The 18250-nt window shown below is 43.2% G+C and overlaps 1 protein-coding gene across 1 annotated transcript in view; it reads right to left on the minus strand.

Moving 5' to 3' along the window:
* Nucleotides 1-309: 309 nt before the first annotated feature.
* The window catches only part of LOC139262088 (uncharacterized), a 28693-nt gene continuing 10752 nt past the window's right edge, over nucleotides 310-18250 (minus strand). Inside the window, exons 4-7 of the mRNA XM_070877240.1 lie at nucleotides 14181-14321; nucleotides 11547-11678; nucleotides 2493-3399; nucleotides 310-1115 (exon numbers count right to left, since the gene is read on the minus strand). Of these exons, the coding sequence (XP_070733341.1) occupies nucleotides 1063-1115; nucleotides 2493-3399; nucleotides 11547-11678; nucleotides 14181-14321 (1233 nt within the window). The 3' untranslated portion in view covers nucleotides 310-1062. The remainder of the gene's footprint in view (nucleotides 1116-2492; nucleotides 3400-11546; nucleotides 11679-14180; nucleotides 14322-18250) is intronic.

Below are 18250 nucleotides of genomic sequence, written 5' to 3' on the forward strand. Positions count from 1 at the left end.
GATCAGTCGCACTCCATGTAAATTTTAACACAAGGGCTAGGATCAGCTGTGCCAGTAGACAACAGCCCAGGATAATTCTTTAAAAAAGCATAAATACTCTGGTAAACTTCACATTTGAACAATCTTCAAGGGTTTCTCTGTAAACCCACAAGCTGAGTAAGAGGAGGATTAAATACCAACAAATGTAACAATCAAAACTCAAAACAGCAGCAAAAGAAACTTTCCCTTTTGAGGACACCAAAGAACTAGGCCACCAATAAACTAAGGTGACAGCTTAGAGTGGAGCCTCAAACAATGGATCCGGACATCTTGTGATCATAAGGCACAATTTTTATTAAAGGTGTCATGGTAGAAGTGGCATTCCCTGAGGCACTAGACAGCTGAGAGAAAATATGGATCATTGTATTAACATCCTTGAATTCTACAAGCAAGTTGAACAAGAAAACTCCAAATTTCCAGAAGGAATATATTATGGCAATTTTCACAAATTTATTAATGACATATTCTTAAAAGTGTATTACACTCAACGTTTATTTTGATCACATCACATTACATTGTTAAGAAACAGAATTATAGTATTGTAAACATCATTGACTTGGGTATCATACAAGGATAGAAACTTAAATCCCACAAAGCAAGCTAAACAATCTCATCCGTGCATTAGGAGGAGTTGCCAAGAGGCCAGGAAGGATGATAAAAATTAGATCAAGTTTCCCTAGAAAATTCTGAACACGTTACAGCTTGAGAGCATTGGCAGAGGCCGTAGAGTAAGTCACCTATCTTACTACCTCCAACAAATGGTGCATGTTCAGAACAGATCAGCAGCCCACCATTTTGGCCAGAGAACAGTGTGTAGCATGGGAAGATCATACATTTTAAATTCCTACTTCTGTAACAATAAATGCAAGAAAAAAGTTACTTTTGTTTTATAACCTAGTTGTAATGTTTAAAAAAAATCTAACTTGAACTTTATTAAACTGTGTTCTAAAATATTGACATCCACAAAATGGGAGGGTTTCCTTTTGCTGCGATCCAATGGATATCATCTTGTTCTTACTGGTTTCAAGGGATGCTCTTAAAGAGAGGTCCTTTAGGCTTTCTTCTATATGATCTTCCTGTAATAAAACAATTAGGGCTATTAATATAGGTTGCTAGTTACATCCTCAAAAAGTTCTAGAAGATTTGCCAAGCAGGATTTCCCTTTCATAAATCCATGCTGACTTGGACTGATCCTGTCGCTGCTTTCCAAATGCGCTGCTATTTCATCTTTAATAATTGAGGAGCAAGCAACCAAGAAAGCAATATGCCGTCTAGGACTTAGAAGAAGTGAGAAGAGACTTGAGGCAGTAAAGAGGCCAAGAGGAAGAAAGTGGAGAGGCTCAAACCTGCGTGGAGCATACAGATGTTAGCAATAAACATGAATGCATAGTGAGGCTCAAATGTGGTATTATTACAACAATTAAAGCAGTACTTTCTTTTTAATAACATGGCTGGCTTCAAGTACATTATAAAATAGTTTTTTTTTTAGAAAAAGCAGCTAGTTATTTTTGCAATGATACCAGTATTGGGGCTTGATCAATCATCATATTCAGTATAGGTTCCCCTAACCCCAAACTCTTCCCTTCCTCCTGCAACAATATCTGGCATTGGAAAGCAGCAGTCAATATTGCCACCGTGCAGGGTTTTTCCCACTCTCCTGGTTATTGGCTGGGTTTTGCTCTTTGTGGAGATATTTCCTGGGTCTCCCCTCGATTTGGAGGTGCAAAGGCATGAAGTTCCGTTTTTCTCCCAGGTTTAACCCTCAATTCCAGGAGACATGTGGACAATCTGGGAGGGTTGGCAACTCTACCATAGCAGCTCCTGGCCCCAGGTTTGCCATTTACTCTCTCTCTCATGCTTAATTTCATCATGTAACGCTTGAAGTATAAGAAAGAAAGAAAACACTTTTGAAAAGTTTCAGCTTGTGCCAGAAACAATCTGCTATTACTGCTAAAACAGATTGCTGGATCTTCTCCTGGACTATCACTACTGCTCCACCAATCCAACCTGCAGTGCCAGTACAATCAATGGCTGAAAGACGATTGGAGGAATCTTCACCCAGAAAGGCATCAATTTCTCTACCAGGAACTGTTCTAATTTACTCCCATTCAGCCCTCAATCTAATTGTAAGTGACAGCACTCAATTGCTTCCTGACTTTTGATAGTGGGCTCGGCAAAGATTTAGTAGGGCCTAGGGTGGGGCCAGGCAGAGGATTAATGCTGTATTGAGTGAAATCTTGAAAGTATTTACATGCAACAACTAGAAATAGCAAAATATAGTTCTCATACAATCAAGTTGGTACTAGCAAGAGGCACTGCAGTTTGAAGATGTGAGCAAATTTATAGGTGCAGGGAAGGTGCATAAGTAGGCCAAAAAAAAAAAGCTTTTCCCCCCATTCTTAGTTCCCCCCCTCCCACTTTTATTGCCCCTCACCACGGGGAAAGAGACTCACCACGGCCTCTGAATGAATTTGGGTTGCGGTAATATGCCAGTTTCCATTTCGGAAGTTTTTTCCTCTCGATTGGCTTTATATCCACTGCTGGTATGACGGTCGTACGCTTTATAGCTTTATGTCTCTTTTGTAACTGTTCTACAACTTCAGCACTCAGTAGATCGGATGACTTCATATTTGGATGTTCTTGTGGATTGCTAGGTATTTTGACTAGCTGCAAGAAATTCTCAGACCGAAGGTTGGTCAACCAGCGGTGAGTCTGTCCAGCACAGACAATCGATTGATGACATGAAATTGCTGTTGACTGCAGTCTCTCTTTCAATTGTTCTGTAGTAAGGGAATCTAATTCTCCAGACAATTCATCCAATTCATACTTCTGTATGGCAACTATAAGTGGACCTACAATTTCTGCTACTTTTGACTGTGCCTTACGTAACACCCTCTCTGGTGCACCTAACTGATCATCCAGATCCTCACGTGAACTTATAAGTTTCTTACCAACCAGGAGTTGAATAAATGCATCATCTATCTTTGGTGTATCTAAGTCATACATATCAGGAGTCCCGGTAATACTTCGTAAATATTGTTCATGAGATTCTAGCATCGGAGCTTTGAAAGCATACGGTAAGAATCTGAAGCAGTCAAGTTCATAGCCTTCATAGGTTTGAGGAACCCATGTCTTCTGTCCTTTCCTACTTTTAAAGGGTATATTGCCCTCAAGTGGCACTTTGGCCCACCTCAGCAGCTGTGCTGAATATTTAGCCCTAAGCTCAGCTAAATTTGGGGTGCTTGTTGGTGCTAAAATGTCCTCTTCAGGCGCAGACGTATTTTGAGGAACACCAAGTTTTCTGTGCTGAGATACTGCAAAAGGAGGCTTCATATCAGCAGTTGGTTCCCATTCAGCAAGCTGTAATGACAAATCAACATAAATGTTATTACCAACTGTCTAGCATTACCTTTTAATTTAAATTAACATGTGGTACTCACAAACTCAATAAAGAGTGACCGTTTCAGTACTACACTAATGCTTATTTAAGAGTACTCCACATCTTGTTGGTTTTCAGTCTGACAAAAAAGCATTCTGTAGGGTTGTAGAAAATAAAGCCCCAATTTGGTCGACTTATGCTTTTTTGGACCTTGTTTAGTTTCTCAAATAGTATCTTAACTCGAGCTACAATTATGCTTCCTCTACTGGCTCAATTGGCAATGAAATGTCAAATCTCTGCAGATCCATGCTAATTAAACATCAAAGCTGAAACTGCTAAACTAAATGCATGATTCATATATACTTTTGAAAAATAAACACATTTGCTCTAGCTCCTCGCCGTTGGAAATGTCGGTCGTTGATACGAACACTGTAGTCCCAACATTAACAAGCAAGTGCCTTGGGGTGAGGGTTCCCGGAGGTGATGGCAGTTAGGGGAGGAGACCAGGTCAGAGAAGGCCTAAGATTTCCTTGTGATGTCCAGACGAGCAATCCTGTTCCTCCTGGTTCACAATGAACCATAAAAAGTTACCTTCTTGGCCCTCTTCTGGGCTAGCTTCTGCTTTGCAGCAGGCTTTCCCGGCAAGGTTGGCTGTGGGTGTGAAACTGTGCGTTAAAAATCACGTTGGGGTCCTATTTACATCATAGGACCCCAACCATTACATATTTATAAGACCCTCGCTGCCTGCAGGGAATCGATGCTACTCAAAACGCGCGAGTGCGGCATGAACAAGGTAATACATTCCCCAGATTTTAACCATCCTACACCCTGCTCTTATCGGACACTCAATAACGCCTGATAAATTCCTTCTATCAAGCATTATTCTGACGCAACATTTCGTTCTGCGGTTGTGGTTGTTGGAGGGCAATCAGGCTAAGTAAGTGGGCAAAAATTTGGCAGATGGAGTATCATGTGGGACAATGTGAGGTTATCCACTTTGGCAGAAAAAATAGAAAAGCAAATTATAATTTAAATGGAGAAAAATTGCAAAGTACAGAGGGACCTGGGGGGCTCCTTGTGCATGAAGCACAAAAAGTTAGTGTGCAGGTAGAGCAAGTAATTAGGAAGGCAAATGGAATGTTGGCCTTTATTGCAAAGGGGATAGAGTATAAAAGCAGAGAAGTTCTGCTACAACTGTACAGGGTATTGGTGAGGCCACACCTAGAGTACTGCGTACAGTTTTGATGTCCGTATTTAAAAGGATATACTTGCATTGGAGGCTGTTCAGAAAAGATTCACTAGGTTGATTCCGGAGATGAGGGGGGTTGACTTATGAAGATAGGTTGAGTAGGTTGGGCCTATACACATTGGAGTTCAGAAGAATGAGAGGTGATGTTATCAAAACATATAAGACAATGAAGGGGCTCGACAAGGTGGATGCAGAGCAGATATCTCCACTCATAGGGGAATCTAAAACTAGGGGACATACTCTCAGAATAAGGGGCCGCCCATTTAAAACTGAGATGAAGAGGAATTTCTTCTCTCAGAAGGTTGTAAATCTGTGGAATTCTCTGCCCCAGAGAGCTGTGGCGGCTGGGCCATTGAATATATTTAAGGCGGAGGTAGATAGATTTTTGCACAATATGGGAATAAAGGGTTTTGGGAAGCAGGCAGGGAAGTGGAGCTGAGTCCATGATCAGATCAGCCATGATCTTATTAAATGACGGAGCTGGTCACATGGGCCAAATGGCCTACTCCTGCTCCTATTTCTTTTGTTCTTATCTCAACCCCAGGACATCGCTGCAGGAGTTCTGCATGGCAATGTCCTAGGCCCAACCATTTTTAGCTGCTTCAACAATGACCTGCCCTCCATCATGTCAGAAGTGGGGATGTTCGCTGATGATTGCAGTGTTCAGTTCCATTTGATAATGAAGCAGTCCATGCCCACATGCAGCAAGACCTGGACGACATTCAGACTTGGGCTGATAAGTGGCAAGTAACATTTGCGCCACACAAGTGCCAGGCAACGATTATCTCCAACAAGTGAGAGTCTAAACACTGCCCCATGACATTCAACGGCATTACCATCATGGAATCTGTTTAGTATGCAATAAAGGTTCAAACTGAGTACTGTTTAACTAAGCATGGTACAACCTTGGCTCTGCTTTATTTAGGCCCAAAGTGCCTGACTCTCAAAATGGCTGGCCTTTTATACCTGAGCAGCTCCATGTGCGTGCTGCTCAGTGGCCTCCAACAATGATGCCATCTGGTGGCTACAAACAAAATGTACATACATGACAATACCCCCTGAGATTTTATCACAGTATTTCACAGATTGAGACGGTCCGGTGCTTTGCGCTCCCGGGTTGACCGTCTCAGTTCGATTCTAGCCTTGGGTGAGTGTGCAGGGTCTGTTGTGGCTGATGGCTGACTTGTTGGGGGTGGCAGTGGCCATGTCAGGAATTGCAAGTCCATTTTTATTGAACAGGTCCGTGATGGAAATTCCGGGTTCAACGATGACCCTCGAGTCCTCTGAAGACTGCTAATAGGTTGGTTGGTCGTCGATGGTTTCTTCGTCCGGCTTGTCTGTGTGCCTCAGCTTTGTCTGATCCATGTGTTTCCTGCAAGTTTGCCCATTCTTGAGCTTAATAACGAATACTCTATTGCCTTCCTTGGCCTTGACCGTACCAGTGATCCATTTGGGACCCTGACCATAGTTCAACACATATCCAGGATCATTAACAGAAATCTCGCGTGACACAGTTGCGCGATCGTGGTACCTTTGTTGGCTTTGTCTTCTGTATTCAATATGATTATTTAAATCCAGGTGTACGAGAGATAGCTTGGTCTTAAGACCTCATTTCATCATGAGTTCAGCAGGCGAGACCTCTGTGAGTGTGTGGGGTTTTGTCCTGTAACTCAGCAGTATGCAAGACAAGTGGGTCTGCAGTGACCCTTGGGTTACTCTCCTCATGCTTTGCTTGATAATTTGTACTACACGTTCAGCTTGCCCGTTGGACGCAGGCTTGAACGGTGCTGACCTTACATGTTTTATGCCATTAAGTTTCACAAACTCCTGAAACTCCTGACTGGTGACGCATGACCCATTGTCACTGACCACTATGTCAGGCAGACCATGTGTCACGAACATGACATCGAGATTCTCTATGGTTGCTGTGGACTTACTGGATGACATGATTATGCATTCTATCCACTTTGAATAAGTGTCCACCACCACTAAAAGCATCTTGCCCAGGAAGGGACCTGCAAAATCTACATGGATCCTGGACCAAGGTTTGGATGGCCACGACCACAGACTCAGCAGCAATTCCGCTGGTGTTTTGCTGAGCTGCATGCAAGTGTTGCACTGATGCACGCATGCTTCCAGCTCAGAATCAATTCCTGGCCACCATACATGGGACCTGGCGATGGCCTTCATCATCACTATACCCGGATGCATGCTGTGTAACTCACATGTGAACTTCTCTCTCCTTTTCTTGAGCATTACAATGCGATTGCCCCACAATATGCAATCTGCTTGAATAGACAGTTCGTCCTTGCAACGAATGTACGGTTTTGCCTCCTCGCACATTTGCTTAGGTATGGCAGACCAATCCCCTTTGAGGATGCAACCCTTTACCACCAATAAAATTGGGTCCTGGCTGGTCCAGGTCTTAACTTGTTGAGCCGTGACAGGGGTTCCTTCACTCTCAAAAGCATCCATGATTAACATTAGATCCTCCGACTGTGGCGTTTCCACCTCTGGTGTGGGCAACAGCAACCGGCTCAAAACATCGGCACAAATCTCTGTGCCAGGTCTGCGGCAAATGACATAATCATAGGCAGATGATGTCAGCGCCCACCTTTGGATGCGGGATGAAGCATTGACATTGATACCTTTACTCTCGGAAATCAATGAAATGAGCGGCTTGTGATCAGTCTCTAATTGGAACCTCAGACCGAACAGGTATTGATGCATGTTTTTAACACCGTACACACACGTTAAAGCTTCTTTTTCTACCATGCTGTAGGCTCGTTCCGCTTTAGACAAACTTTTGGATGCATACGCGACAGGTTGAAGTTTCTCCGACTCATTGGCTTATTGGAGTACGTAACCAATTCCATATGACAATGCGTCACAGGCCAAAACTAAACGTTTACATGAGTCATAATGTACCAGCAGCTTGTTCGAGCAAAGCAGCTTGGTGGCTTTCTCGAAAGCTCTGTCTTGCGATGCGCCCCACACCCAGTTGTCGCCTTTTCTCAATAGCATGTGCAGTGGTTCTAGTAAGGTGCTTAATTTAGGTAGGAAGTTACTAAAGTAGTTGAGTAGACCCAGGAACGAACATAGCTCCGTCACATTCTGCGGCTTGGATGCATTCTTGATGGTCTTGGTTTTCACGCCAGTAGGTCTGGTACCATCAGCGGCAATTTTCCTCCAGAGGAATTCGACCTTCGGTGCCATGAAGACGCACTTCGAGCGTTTCAGTCCGAGTCCCACTCTATCCAGGTTGTTCAGATGTTCCTTGGAGTCACAACCGGTGATCAGGATGTCATCTTGGAACACGACGGTTCTGGGAACAGACTTCAGTAGACTTTCCAGGAATATTGCTGCCCGAGTGAATTCCGAAAAGGCACCTGTGATAAATAAACAGTTCTTTGTGCGTGTTAATGCACACAAGTCTCTTTGACGTCTCGATCAACTTCTGTGTCATGTAGGCTGACGTCGTCCAGTTTTGTGAACAACTTCCCTCTGGCTAATGTCGCAAACAAGTCATCAGCCTTCGGTAATTGATCTTGTTTCGAAACCCTGTTGATCGTAGCCTTGTAGTCTCCACAGATTCTGATTGTGCCATCACTTTTCAGCACAGGAACAATGGGGCTGGCCCATTCATTAAATTTGACCAGTGATATGATCCCTTCATGCTGGAGTCTGTCCAGTTCAATTTCGACCTTCTCCCTCATATAAGGCACGGCCCGAGCTTTATGATGGACAGGTTTTGCAACTGAGTCCACATGGATCTGCACCTTGGCTCCCGTGAAGTTGCCGATACCCGATTTGAACAGCGAGGGGACCTTGCTCAATACTTGGGCACATGTATCTTCCTCCGATGACAACGCCTTTATGTTGTTCCAGTCGCATCTGATTTTCTCCATCCAGCTCTTGCCGAGCAGCGCTGGGCCATTGCCTGGAACAATCCACAGCGGTAATTCGTGAACCGCACCGTTATACGACACATTAATTTGTGCACTGCCAATCACCTTTATCAGTTCTTTGGTGTACATGCGCAGCTTGGCGTTAACAGGGCTCAGCCTGGGCCTCTCAGTCTTAGTATTCCACAGCTTATAAAATGCCCTCTCGTTCATGATCGATTGACTCGCCCCCGTGTCCAGTTCTATCGATACCGGCATCCCGTTAAACTTCACATTAATCAAAATTGGTTTACTCTTGGTTATGAAGGAGTATAGTCCATACACTTCCTCCTCTGACATCTCGGATTGCATATCCAGATCCGCGCTAATCTGACTCTCATTCTCCACGTGGTGTGTCGTAGCTCGCTTGCTCATCTGCAGACACTTGCGCTGGAGATGCCCCACTCTCAGACAGCCTTTGCAACTATATTGCTTTTGCTTAAATCGGCACGGCTGGTGCCGATGATTTGCCCCACAACGCCAACACAGAGAAGTCGGATACATTCCCACTGGTGGATTTTGGGTAGCCACAGGTTTCACGAATGCAGCCGGATAGACCCTGCCATGTTCCGCTCTGCTGAACGCCGAATCAATCGCATTTACAGTACTTGCCGAGGTTCGGTTCTTCACCGATATTTGCTTTAGACTCCTGTCCATCGTCTTACATGATTGAGCGATCTGGATGGCCCTTTTTAAATCCAACTCTCCACTGCCAGAAGTTTGCACTCGTGGTTGATACAAAGAAGTCCCGCAGCATGTTTGCCAACACCGTCCTGAACTTGCACGGTCCCGCTGGACGTCTCAGGTCGGCAATGAATTCCGCCGCGCTCCGGCCCTCCGATCGAACGTGTGTATAAAACCCTGTATCTCGAGATGATGCCGTCGTCTGGCTTGAGATGCTCCCGTAACAATGTACACAACTCCTAGTACGTTTTCTCTGTTGGATCACCAGACATGAGTAGATTCTTTATCAGACTGTAGATCTTTGAACCGCACACAGTGAGGAAGATGGCCCAGCACCGATCTGCATCGTCGACTCCCTTCATTTTCTTGGCCACGAAGTACAGGTTCAAACGGCTCACAAAGTCTGCCCAATCTTCTCCCTCCACGAATCGCACTAAAAATTCAATCGTGCTCATTTTGCAAACAAAGGTTCTTGTATTCTCATTGCCAAATGTTATGTATGCAATAAAGGTTCAAACTGAGTACTGTTTAACTAAGCAAGGTACAACCTTGGCTCTGCTTTATTTAGGCCCAAAGTGCCTGACTCTCAAAATGGTTGGCCTTTTATACCTGAGCAGCACCATGAGCGTGCTGCTCAGTGGCCTCCAACAATGACCCCATCTGGTGGCTACAAACAGAATGTACATACATGACAGAATCCCACACCATCAACATCCTGGGGGTAACCAGTGACCACAAACTTAACTGGACCAGCCACATAAATACTGTGGCTCTCGAGTGAATTACCTCCTTACTCCCTAAAGCTTTTCCACCATCTACAATGCACAAGTCTGGAGTGTGATGGAATACTCTCCACTTGTCTGGAAGAGTGCAGCTCTAACAACACTCAAGATTCTCGACACCACCCAGGACAAAGCAGCCCATTTGATTGGCATCCCATCCACCACCTTAACATTCACTCCCCCCATCACTGGCACACCGTAGTTGAAGTGTGTACCATCTATAAGATGCACTGCAACAATTCGCCAAGGCTTCTTCAGCAGCACCTCCCAAACCTGTGACCTCTACTGCCTGGAAGGACAAGGGCAGCAGGTGCATGGGAACACCATCACCATCCAAGTTCCTCCAAGTTACACACCACCCTGACTTGGAAATATATCAATATATCGCTGTTCCTTCATTGTCGCTGGGTCTAAATTCTGGAACTCCCTCCTGAACAGCACTCTGGGAGTACCTTCACCCGGGGACGGTTGCATACCTTTATCACCCGGGGACGGTAGCATAGTTGTGATGTTACTGGACTAGTAATCCAGAAGCTTGGAGTTCAAATCCCACCATGGCAGTTAGGGAATTTAAATTCAGTTAATATATTAATCTGGAATAACAAGCTAGTATCAGTAATGGTGACCCTGAAGCTACCGGACTGTCGTAAAAACACATCTGGTTCACTAATGTCCTTTAGGGAAGGAAATATGCCGTGTTTTTCTGGTCTGGCCTACATGTGACTCCAGATTTTTTCATGGCTGACAGTCTAGAAAAACTTTTTCTTCTCATAACACACACAGTACATTACTTACCTACTTGCCTGCATTGTGGTTGGGTTTTAACTGCCCTCTGAAATGGCAAGCCACTCAGTTAAGGGCAATTAAGGATGCTGCCAATAAATGCTGGCATCCTGTGAATGAATAAAAACCCCACAGATGTGTTTTTACGACAGTCCGGTAGTTTCAGGGTCACCATTACTGCAGCGGTTCAAGGCGGTGGCTATCCATCACCTTCTCAATGGCAATTAGGGATAGGCAATAAATGCTGGACTTGCCAGCGACACCCACATCCCATGAACAAATTTTTAAAAAACTACTCCCTGCTTCCTGTAGTTCTCCATCCAGGTTAACAGGGTGATTGGGTTCACAGAGTTCTCCATTTTTGCATGGCTGACAGTCTAGAAAAACTTTTTCTTCTCATAACACACACAGTACATTACTTACCTACTTGCCTGTTTTGATTGGATAATCCTCAATATTGCCCATCATTCTTACTCTGCCTGGCCAAGTCCCAGGATGGTTAGTCATTTTTACTTTACCAGACCAAGCTATAGCACTGTCTCCCATTCTTAAGTCACCTGTTTTGGTTGGGAAATGTTTTCAGGTCACAGCTTTACACCTGTTATTAACATCATGCATGAAAGAGTTTTATGTAATTTACGGTGACTTGACTGTCCCACATGTGTATAAAAATGTATGTAAAATACCTTCATGGTCAGTCTCTTGTACTTCTGGCTCATTTCCACTTTGATGACGTTCCCTTTAATAACAGATGGCTTTGTTTGGTAAAACTTCACCATGGCTTGAGCTTCTTCACTGTGGGACAACTCCACATATCCCTTAAAACACACACATTAAATATAGGTAGATATCTGTAAAAAATGCTGAAAGTTTTTAACATCTTGCATAGCCAAGTCTAGATAACAATACAGAAAGTTAATTCAAGCAACATAAATCACTGTCAGTACACAGAATTCTAGATTGTAGGTTTATAGGACGTGTGATTTGATCAAGGTTTATAAGATGATGATGGGAATAAGTTGTGTTTGTGTAGAAGTTTGTTTCAAGTTTGAAAATGAAACGATCTGCCCAAAAAGTCAGAATATCAGTGCTACACTGAGTCTAGGCCAGTGCCTATAGTTGTCATCAGCATTTGTGGTACCAAGGTAGAAAAGTCAAAAAATAATGGATACTTCAAGATTTTAACGGGTTTATTTATTTCATTGGAATATTACCCTGCATTGTAGCAGCAGGCAACTGAGGACTGACTAGGTTATTTGACAGAACAAAAAATTCTACTCAGTGAACTAAATGCTCTATTTTGTCACATGTACTTTGTGTGTAAATTAACCTTGGGCTTTCTTAATCCAGCTCCTAGCACAAAACTACCCATGGGATTATCATAAGGATGTTTGTGTCAGAAATAGACCAATGTTCACAGTTACAGTAGAGATTACTCTCCTCAGGTTTGGATTACGGGACATTTTTTGAGCAAGTAGAAGGGGCTTTGCTGAACGATAACAAATGCTTGACTTTGACAGTGGGTGGCTAGAAGGGGAAAATAATTTAATTTACCAGAATTGATATGTTTTGCCTTGATGTGCACAACTTTTGATAGCTTACAATATTAGAACACAAGTCTGCGATTCTTCCTCTCGTGCTGTGTAAAAGGTATGTCCTTTCTAGGTACAGGCTGGACCTCTGTGGTCCGGCACCCTCAGGACCTGACCGGTGCCGAAACAGTGAATTTTCCAAACCACGGGAGGTCACGCCTAGCCTAGGCTTACCGATACCTGTAGACAGCGCCCGGGATCCTGAATGCCTTCATCACACTCGGTAAATAATGCACTACCCAAACCTGCAGCTTATTTTGAAGTTCAGTGGATATAACCTGAATGGTAAGCCAAGGTGGCTTTGCACTTCAGATGGCGCTTTGAGACTCATGGTGTAATTGGGGGATAGTATGTGACTACATCATAAGCAGCACAGCATGCGCTGTCTACAAGTACCAGTAAGGCTAGGCTAGGCGTGACCTCCCGTGGTTCGGAAAATTCACTGTTTTGGCACCGGTCAGGTCCTGAGGGTGCCGGACCACAGAGGTCCAGCCTGTACCTAGAAAGGGCATACCTTCTGCACAGCACGAGAGGAAGAGTTGCAGACTTGTGTTCTAATATTGTCTATTATCAAAAGTTGTGCACATCAAGGCAAAACATATCAAATCAGGTAAATTAAATTATTTTCCCCTTCTAGCCACCCACTGTCAAAGTCAAGCATTTATTATCGTTCAGCAAACCTCCTTCTACTTGCTCAAAAAATGTCCCGTAATCCTAACCTAAGAAGAGTAATCTCTACTGTTACTGTGAACATTGGTCTATTTCTGACACAAACATCCTTATGACAATCTCATGACAACTACTTCCTATGGGCAGTTTTGTGCTCGGAGCTGGATTAAGAAAGCCCAAGGTTAATTTACACACAAAATAGAGCATTTAGTTCACTGAGTAGAATTTTTTGTTTGATCTGTCAAATAACCGAGACTATTTGATACACAGCTACCTAGGAACAGAGACAACATGCTTAATTTGTATATTCATTTATTTGTTTCCATTTATGATTTGAAAGGGACTGTTATAATCACATGACACTGGATAGTCTCAGCATCAGAGCCGTAATCAGCTTATCATGTGGATGTTTGTTAGCCTGATGCAACAATAAGAGATACATATTGAATATCCTTTGTTCTTGGCTAACCTTTGAATGAGTTTGAACATGCATCTCAGGCAGACTTCCCCTAATTCATCAATCCTTCTGAAACTATGAGAGAGAGGGAGACATACAGAGAGGGCTTTGCCGAAGTCTAAACGACATTATGAGGGCCAGGTTTACTGTGACTATTAATGCAGGGTTTCTCTGGTTGCTCTTTTTTTTTAAGTTCAAGGAGTAGACAAGTTCTGTATATTACAGTAAATTTGTGACAACCTTTACTGCAGTTAATTTATTTATAATAAAACTGTTTAGTCGTTTAAAGCTTAGGCCATGGTCTTACACTTTCCCAAATCAATGAAATTTTGCGAGGGCACATGATATGCCCAGTAAGCCAATACAGTGACAAGGGTTGCTGTTTTGACCTCATGGTTCACTACAATTAGCCAGATATTGGATGGTAAGCTACTAGCTCACTGTATTACCTAGTTTCCAAAAATGTCTAAATGGGGTATTGTTTCTGCAATTCTCTTCCTTAATAACCTGGGCTTAACCGGATATGTGAATGAATGGATATTACACTTCCGCACACTGATGTAATTCAAAGTGATCACAGTTTAGCCAGTGCTTGTGCTTACCTCACCCTTCGCTTTGATTAGCAAGATGTTAGTAATCTTCCCAAAGAGCTCAGCAAGGTGGATTAAATCATTTTCTGTACATCTGTCCGGGTCCATGTCACTGATGTAAACTACTTGTCCAGGCTCCTCTTTTTCAATAATCTAGGATCAAAAAAAATGTCAGATAGTAAGAAGGACTGCTGTCACGATGCAATGCTCTGCTGAATCCGTATGGTACTCCAAGTGCAGCACAGAACTCACTCCGCACAGCGCCGCTAGCAGCCAACACACTGCTCAGACCACACAGCAACATGGGTACAATATGCTTTTAAAGTTTACAGTTATTGATTTTCACCTAATTATCTTCACAAAAATGTTCAGTTATGAAATTAATGTTTGAATCATTCCTAGGAGGGCTGCATACAACATCTTAGTGGTTAACCAAGCATTCTGCCCCCTCCCACAGTTTATTGATTCGCAGGTGCTGAGATATACAAGTTAGAGGAACTTACAAAACAATGGACTCAATTTTCCCCAAAGCATTTTTTTGGCATACTTGAAGAATTACGCCCGATATTTTGGCGTATGACAAAAAAAATCTCTAACTTTCCCCGTTGGATTTCTTCATTTTGCCGAGGCGTAACACAACCTTTAGTTTTGGGGGTGGAGCCTTGATCTGCGCCAAAAAGATCGGGCTGCCATGGTAACCAGGGACACAATGCGAGCTGAGGCAGAAAAGTGAAGCATACAGCCAGCTCCCAACACATTAAAATAATTGAAAAGCACATAGCAGCAACTTATCTCCAAACGCGCCCGAAGTGCTTGCCGGTGCAGTCCTATTCTCAGTCCCCATTCTCCCGGTCCGGTCCCATTCTCAGTCCCCGGATTTTCTCTGTGTGTGTGTTTGTGTGTGAGAGAGAACCGGGGACCGAGAATGGGACCGGACAGCCTTCGGGCGGGGTTGGAGGTAAGTTGCTGCTATGTATTTTTCAATTCTTTTAGCGTGTCCAGTCATCTGCTGCGCCGATTTCCTTACCTGCGCCGATTTCCTTAACTTTCCAGAAGGCTTTTCTGGAGAAGCCACATACGCTGGCCTTAGCAGAACTGGAGTAATTCTCAGCTGCCCAAACTTCCCTAAATGGTCAGAATTGGAGTAGGTGGCTGGTTACGGCCCCCTTGGCTGAAAAAGAAAACTGATCTAAAAAAATCGTAACTGAGTTCCGCTGGTGCAAATTGATTGGGGAAACTGTGTTTTTTCAACTTAGGCCAAAAAGAGCAGCCTGCTCCAAAAAAACGGCGCAAATCATTGGGGAAAATTGAGCTATTATTTTCAATAATTTGTCAGTACATAAAGAAGTGCATCATAGTTACACAAATAAAAAAATATTGCATTTGTGTACAATAGTAGATAAATGTATAAAGTGAAATCCAGTGTTGACATTTTTGTGTCTTATTTCACACTGTTGCATTATACTTACAGCCAGAGACAATTGCCATTGTTTTATAACCTATTGTGTACTAAGGAAAAGATCAGAGCAGTTCCAGAATAGGAGGGGAGAGGGACTATCAGATGGAAGGAAAGATAATAGGGACTTCCTTCATTCTCCCCCACACACGCCAATCCAGATCATTCAGTGAGTACATTAGATATAATCAGATACATAGAAACATAGAAAATAGGTGCAGGAGCAGGCCATTCAGCCCTTCTAGCCTGCACCGCCATTCAATGAGTTCATGGCTGAACATGAAACTTCAGTACCCACTTCCTGCTTTCACGCCATACTCCTTGATCCCCCGAGTAGTAAGGACTTCATCTAACTCCCTTTTGAATATATATACATCTTCATGACGACCTGATATTCTTGGAAAAATATTCCGCAATAACCGTAGGAATTTCATGTCATCAAATAACAGAAAATATATAATTAACTTCAAATGCCAAAAGTTTTTGAACCAAGGCAGCCTGCAATGAGCCCGCCTGGCACCAGAGAACACCTTTTGGAAATATGAAGGACACATGAATCAATGTCCTGTGTAGAGGTTCAGGGAAATATTGCCAGACAGCCCACAAAACAATCTTGGCTGAATGATAAGGTCATAATTCTAAATCCTTTTAAGGATTGTACCACAATAGAGTTCAATCAGGCAATTCCAAAAAGTGTTAGCATTCTCGAATTTGTGCTATAGTTAGTCTCCAAAGGTGAGAGTCAAGATGCTGTGTAGTAGGTCTAATCTGATCATTTCAAATGTCTCACAAAATCTAGTTAGTAGAAAGAGTACATCACAGAACACATCTTCTCCCACTCCTCTTCATGTATGTAATGTGCAAAGCTCTTACTCCACAGCAATGGAGTTGGGCTACTGTTTACTCGAGGCACAGTCAAGAACAGAGAGTTAGGCAAATTGGATTCTAAAATATATAAGGAATCAAGCTTCAAAATTTTTGTAGCAAGAACTATCCACCACTAAGAAATGTGGTCATAATGAGCTTCATATTTTAAGAAGTAATACAACGATGCAAGGCATCAAAGGTAGGTGTTATAGGACCCATTTATTGGTAAGGGCTCATGGTGTTCAACACATTTTTCCCCAAAAGGTTTTTCTTATAGAATTTGTCTCTCTATATAAATGATATCCCTCTCTAGATTGGATAGGGAGGACCTATCTCCCTTAGCAGAGGGGTCAATAACCATGGGGCATAGATTTAAAATAAGCGGTAGGAGGTTTAGAGGGAATTTGGGGAGAATTATTTTCACCCAAAGGGTGATGGAGGTGTGGAACTCACTGCCTGAAAGGGTGGTAGAGGCAGAAACCCTCATTGCATTTGAAAAAGTACTTGGATATACACTTGGAAGTTCCGGAACCCACAAGGCTACGAACCAACAGCTGGAAAGTGGGATTAGGCTGGCTAGCTCTGTCGGCCGGCACAGACATGATGGGCTGAATGGCCTGCTTCTGTGCTGTAAATTTCTATGATTCTATGATTATGAGGTACACTAAGCAATTAAAAGGGCAAATGGTCTGATGGTCTGTTAGTCTTTACTGCAAGGCGTTTGGAGTACAGGAGTAAAGAAGTCTTGCTGCAATTAAATAAGGCTGTGTGTGACCAGACCTGGAGTACTGTGTACAGATTTGGTCTTCTTACTCAAAGAAGGATACACTTGCTATAGAGGGGATTCAACGAAGATTCACTAGATTGATTCTCAACCCTAGAGGGTTGTGGATGCTCAGTCGATGAGTATATTCAAGACGGAGATCGATAGGTTCTTGGGCATTAAGGGAATCAAGTGATATGAGGATTGGGCAGGAAAGTGGAGTTGATGTAGAAGTTCAGCCATGGTCTTACTGAATGCCAGAGCAAGCTCCTATTTTTTACGTTCTTATTTGGTGCTTATTTAATTCAGATTCTTAGCCTTGCAAAGCAGTGGATGACAATGCCATAAGTTGCCATTCTTGCACTTTATTATAAACCATCCATGACGGACTGCTACATTTATTTTGCTGCTTGTCAAACATCACTTTATTCTGATCAGTAGCTGGAATATAGGTGGTAACTGGATCAACTGGGTGGATTGCTTGTACACAAATGTCACCCCCGTAAGAAGCCTTCTGTATCTGAAGTGTCCTTTGCAGATGCCAAGTAGCTTTGGTTCCTTCTGGAGGAGGAAATGGTGCTTTCCCCATGGCAGGTGACTTGCTGTGTTTTATCCCAGAGGACCAAGCACAAGTCAGATTGGGGCTGTAAAAATAGGACATCTGGGGAGACAGTTTAGCCTATCTGAGCATAATCCTACACCCACTGCTTGGAGCGGGTTCTCCCAGACAATCTTTGTTCTGGCCCACATGGTTGTGACAAAGGGAACCCTTTAAAGCTTAACTGGTAAACATATCTATTGGATTTAATATAGCAATTCTTGCTCATCCTTAGCTGAGCTGGATCGACAGATATGAGGCAATCCGGCCAAAATAAATGTATTCTGAGCCATCACTGTCTACAACCTCCTACTCTTCCTCATCAGAAAATACTGAAAAGTCAGCTTGCCCCTCAGCAAAATGCTACTCAATTCAGCTGATTTGCTGAGACATTATCC

The sequence above is a fragment of the Pristiophorus japonicus genome, chromosome 4, assembly GCF_044704955.1.
Source record: "Pristiophorus japonicus isolate sPriJap1 chromosome 4, sPriJap1.hap1, whole genome shotgun sequence".
Classification (NCBI taxonomy): domain Eukaryota; kingdom Metazoa; phylum Chordata; class Chondrichthyes; family Pristiophoridae; genus Pristiophorus; species Pristiophorus japonicus.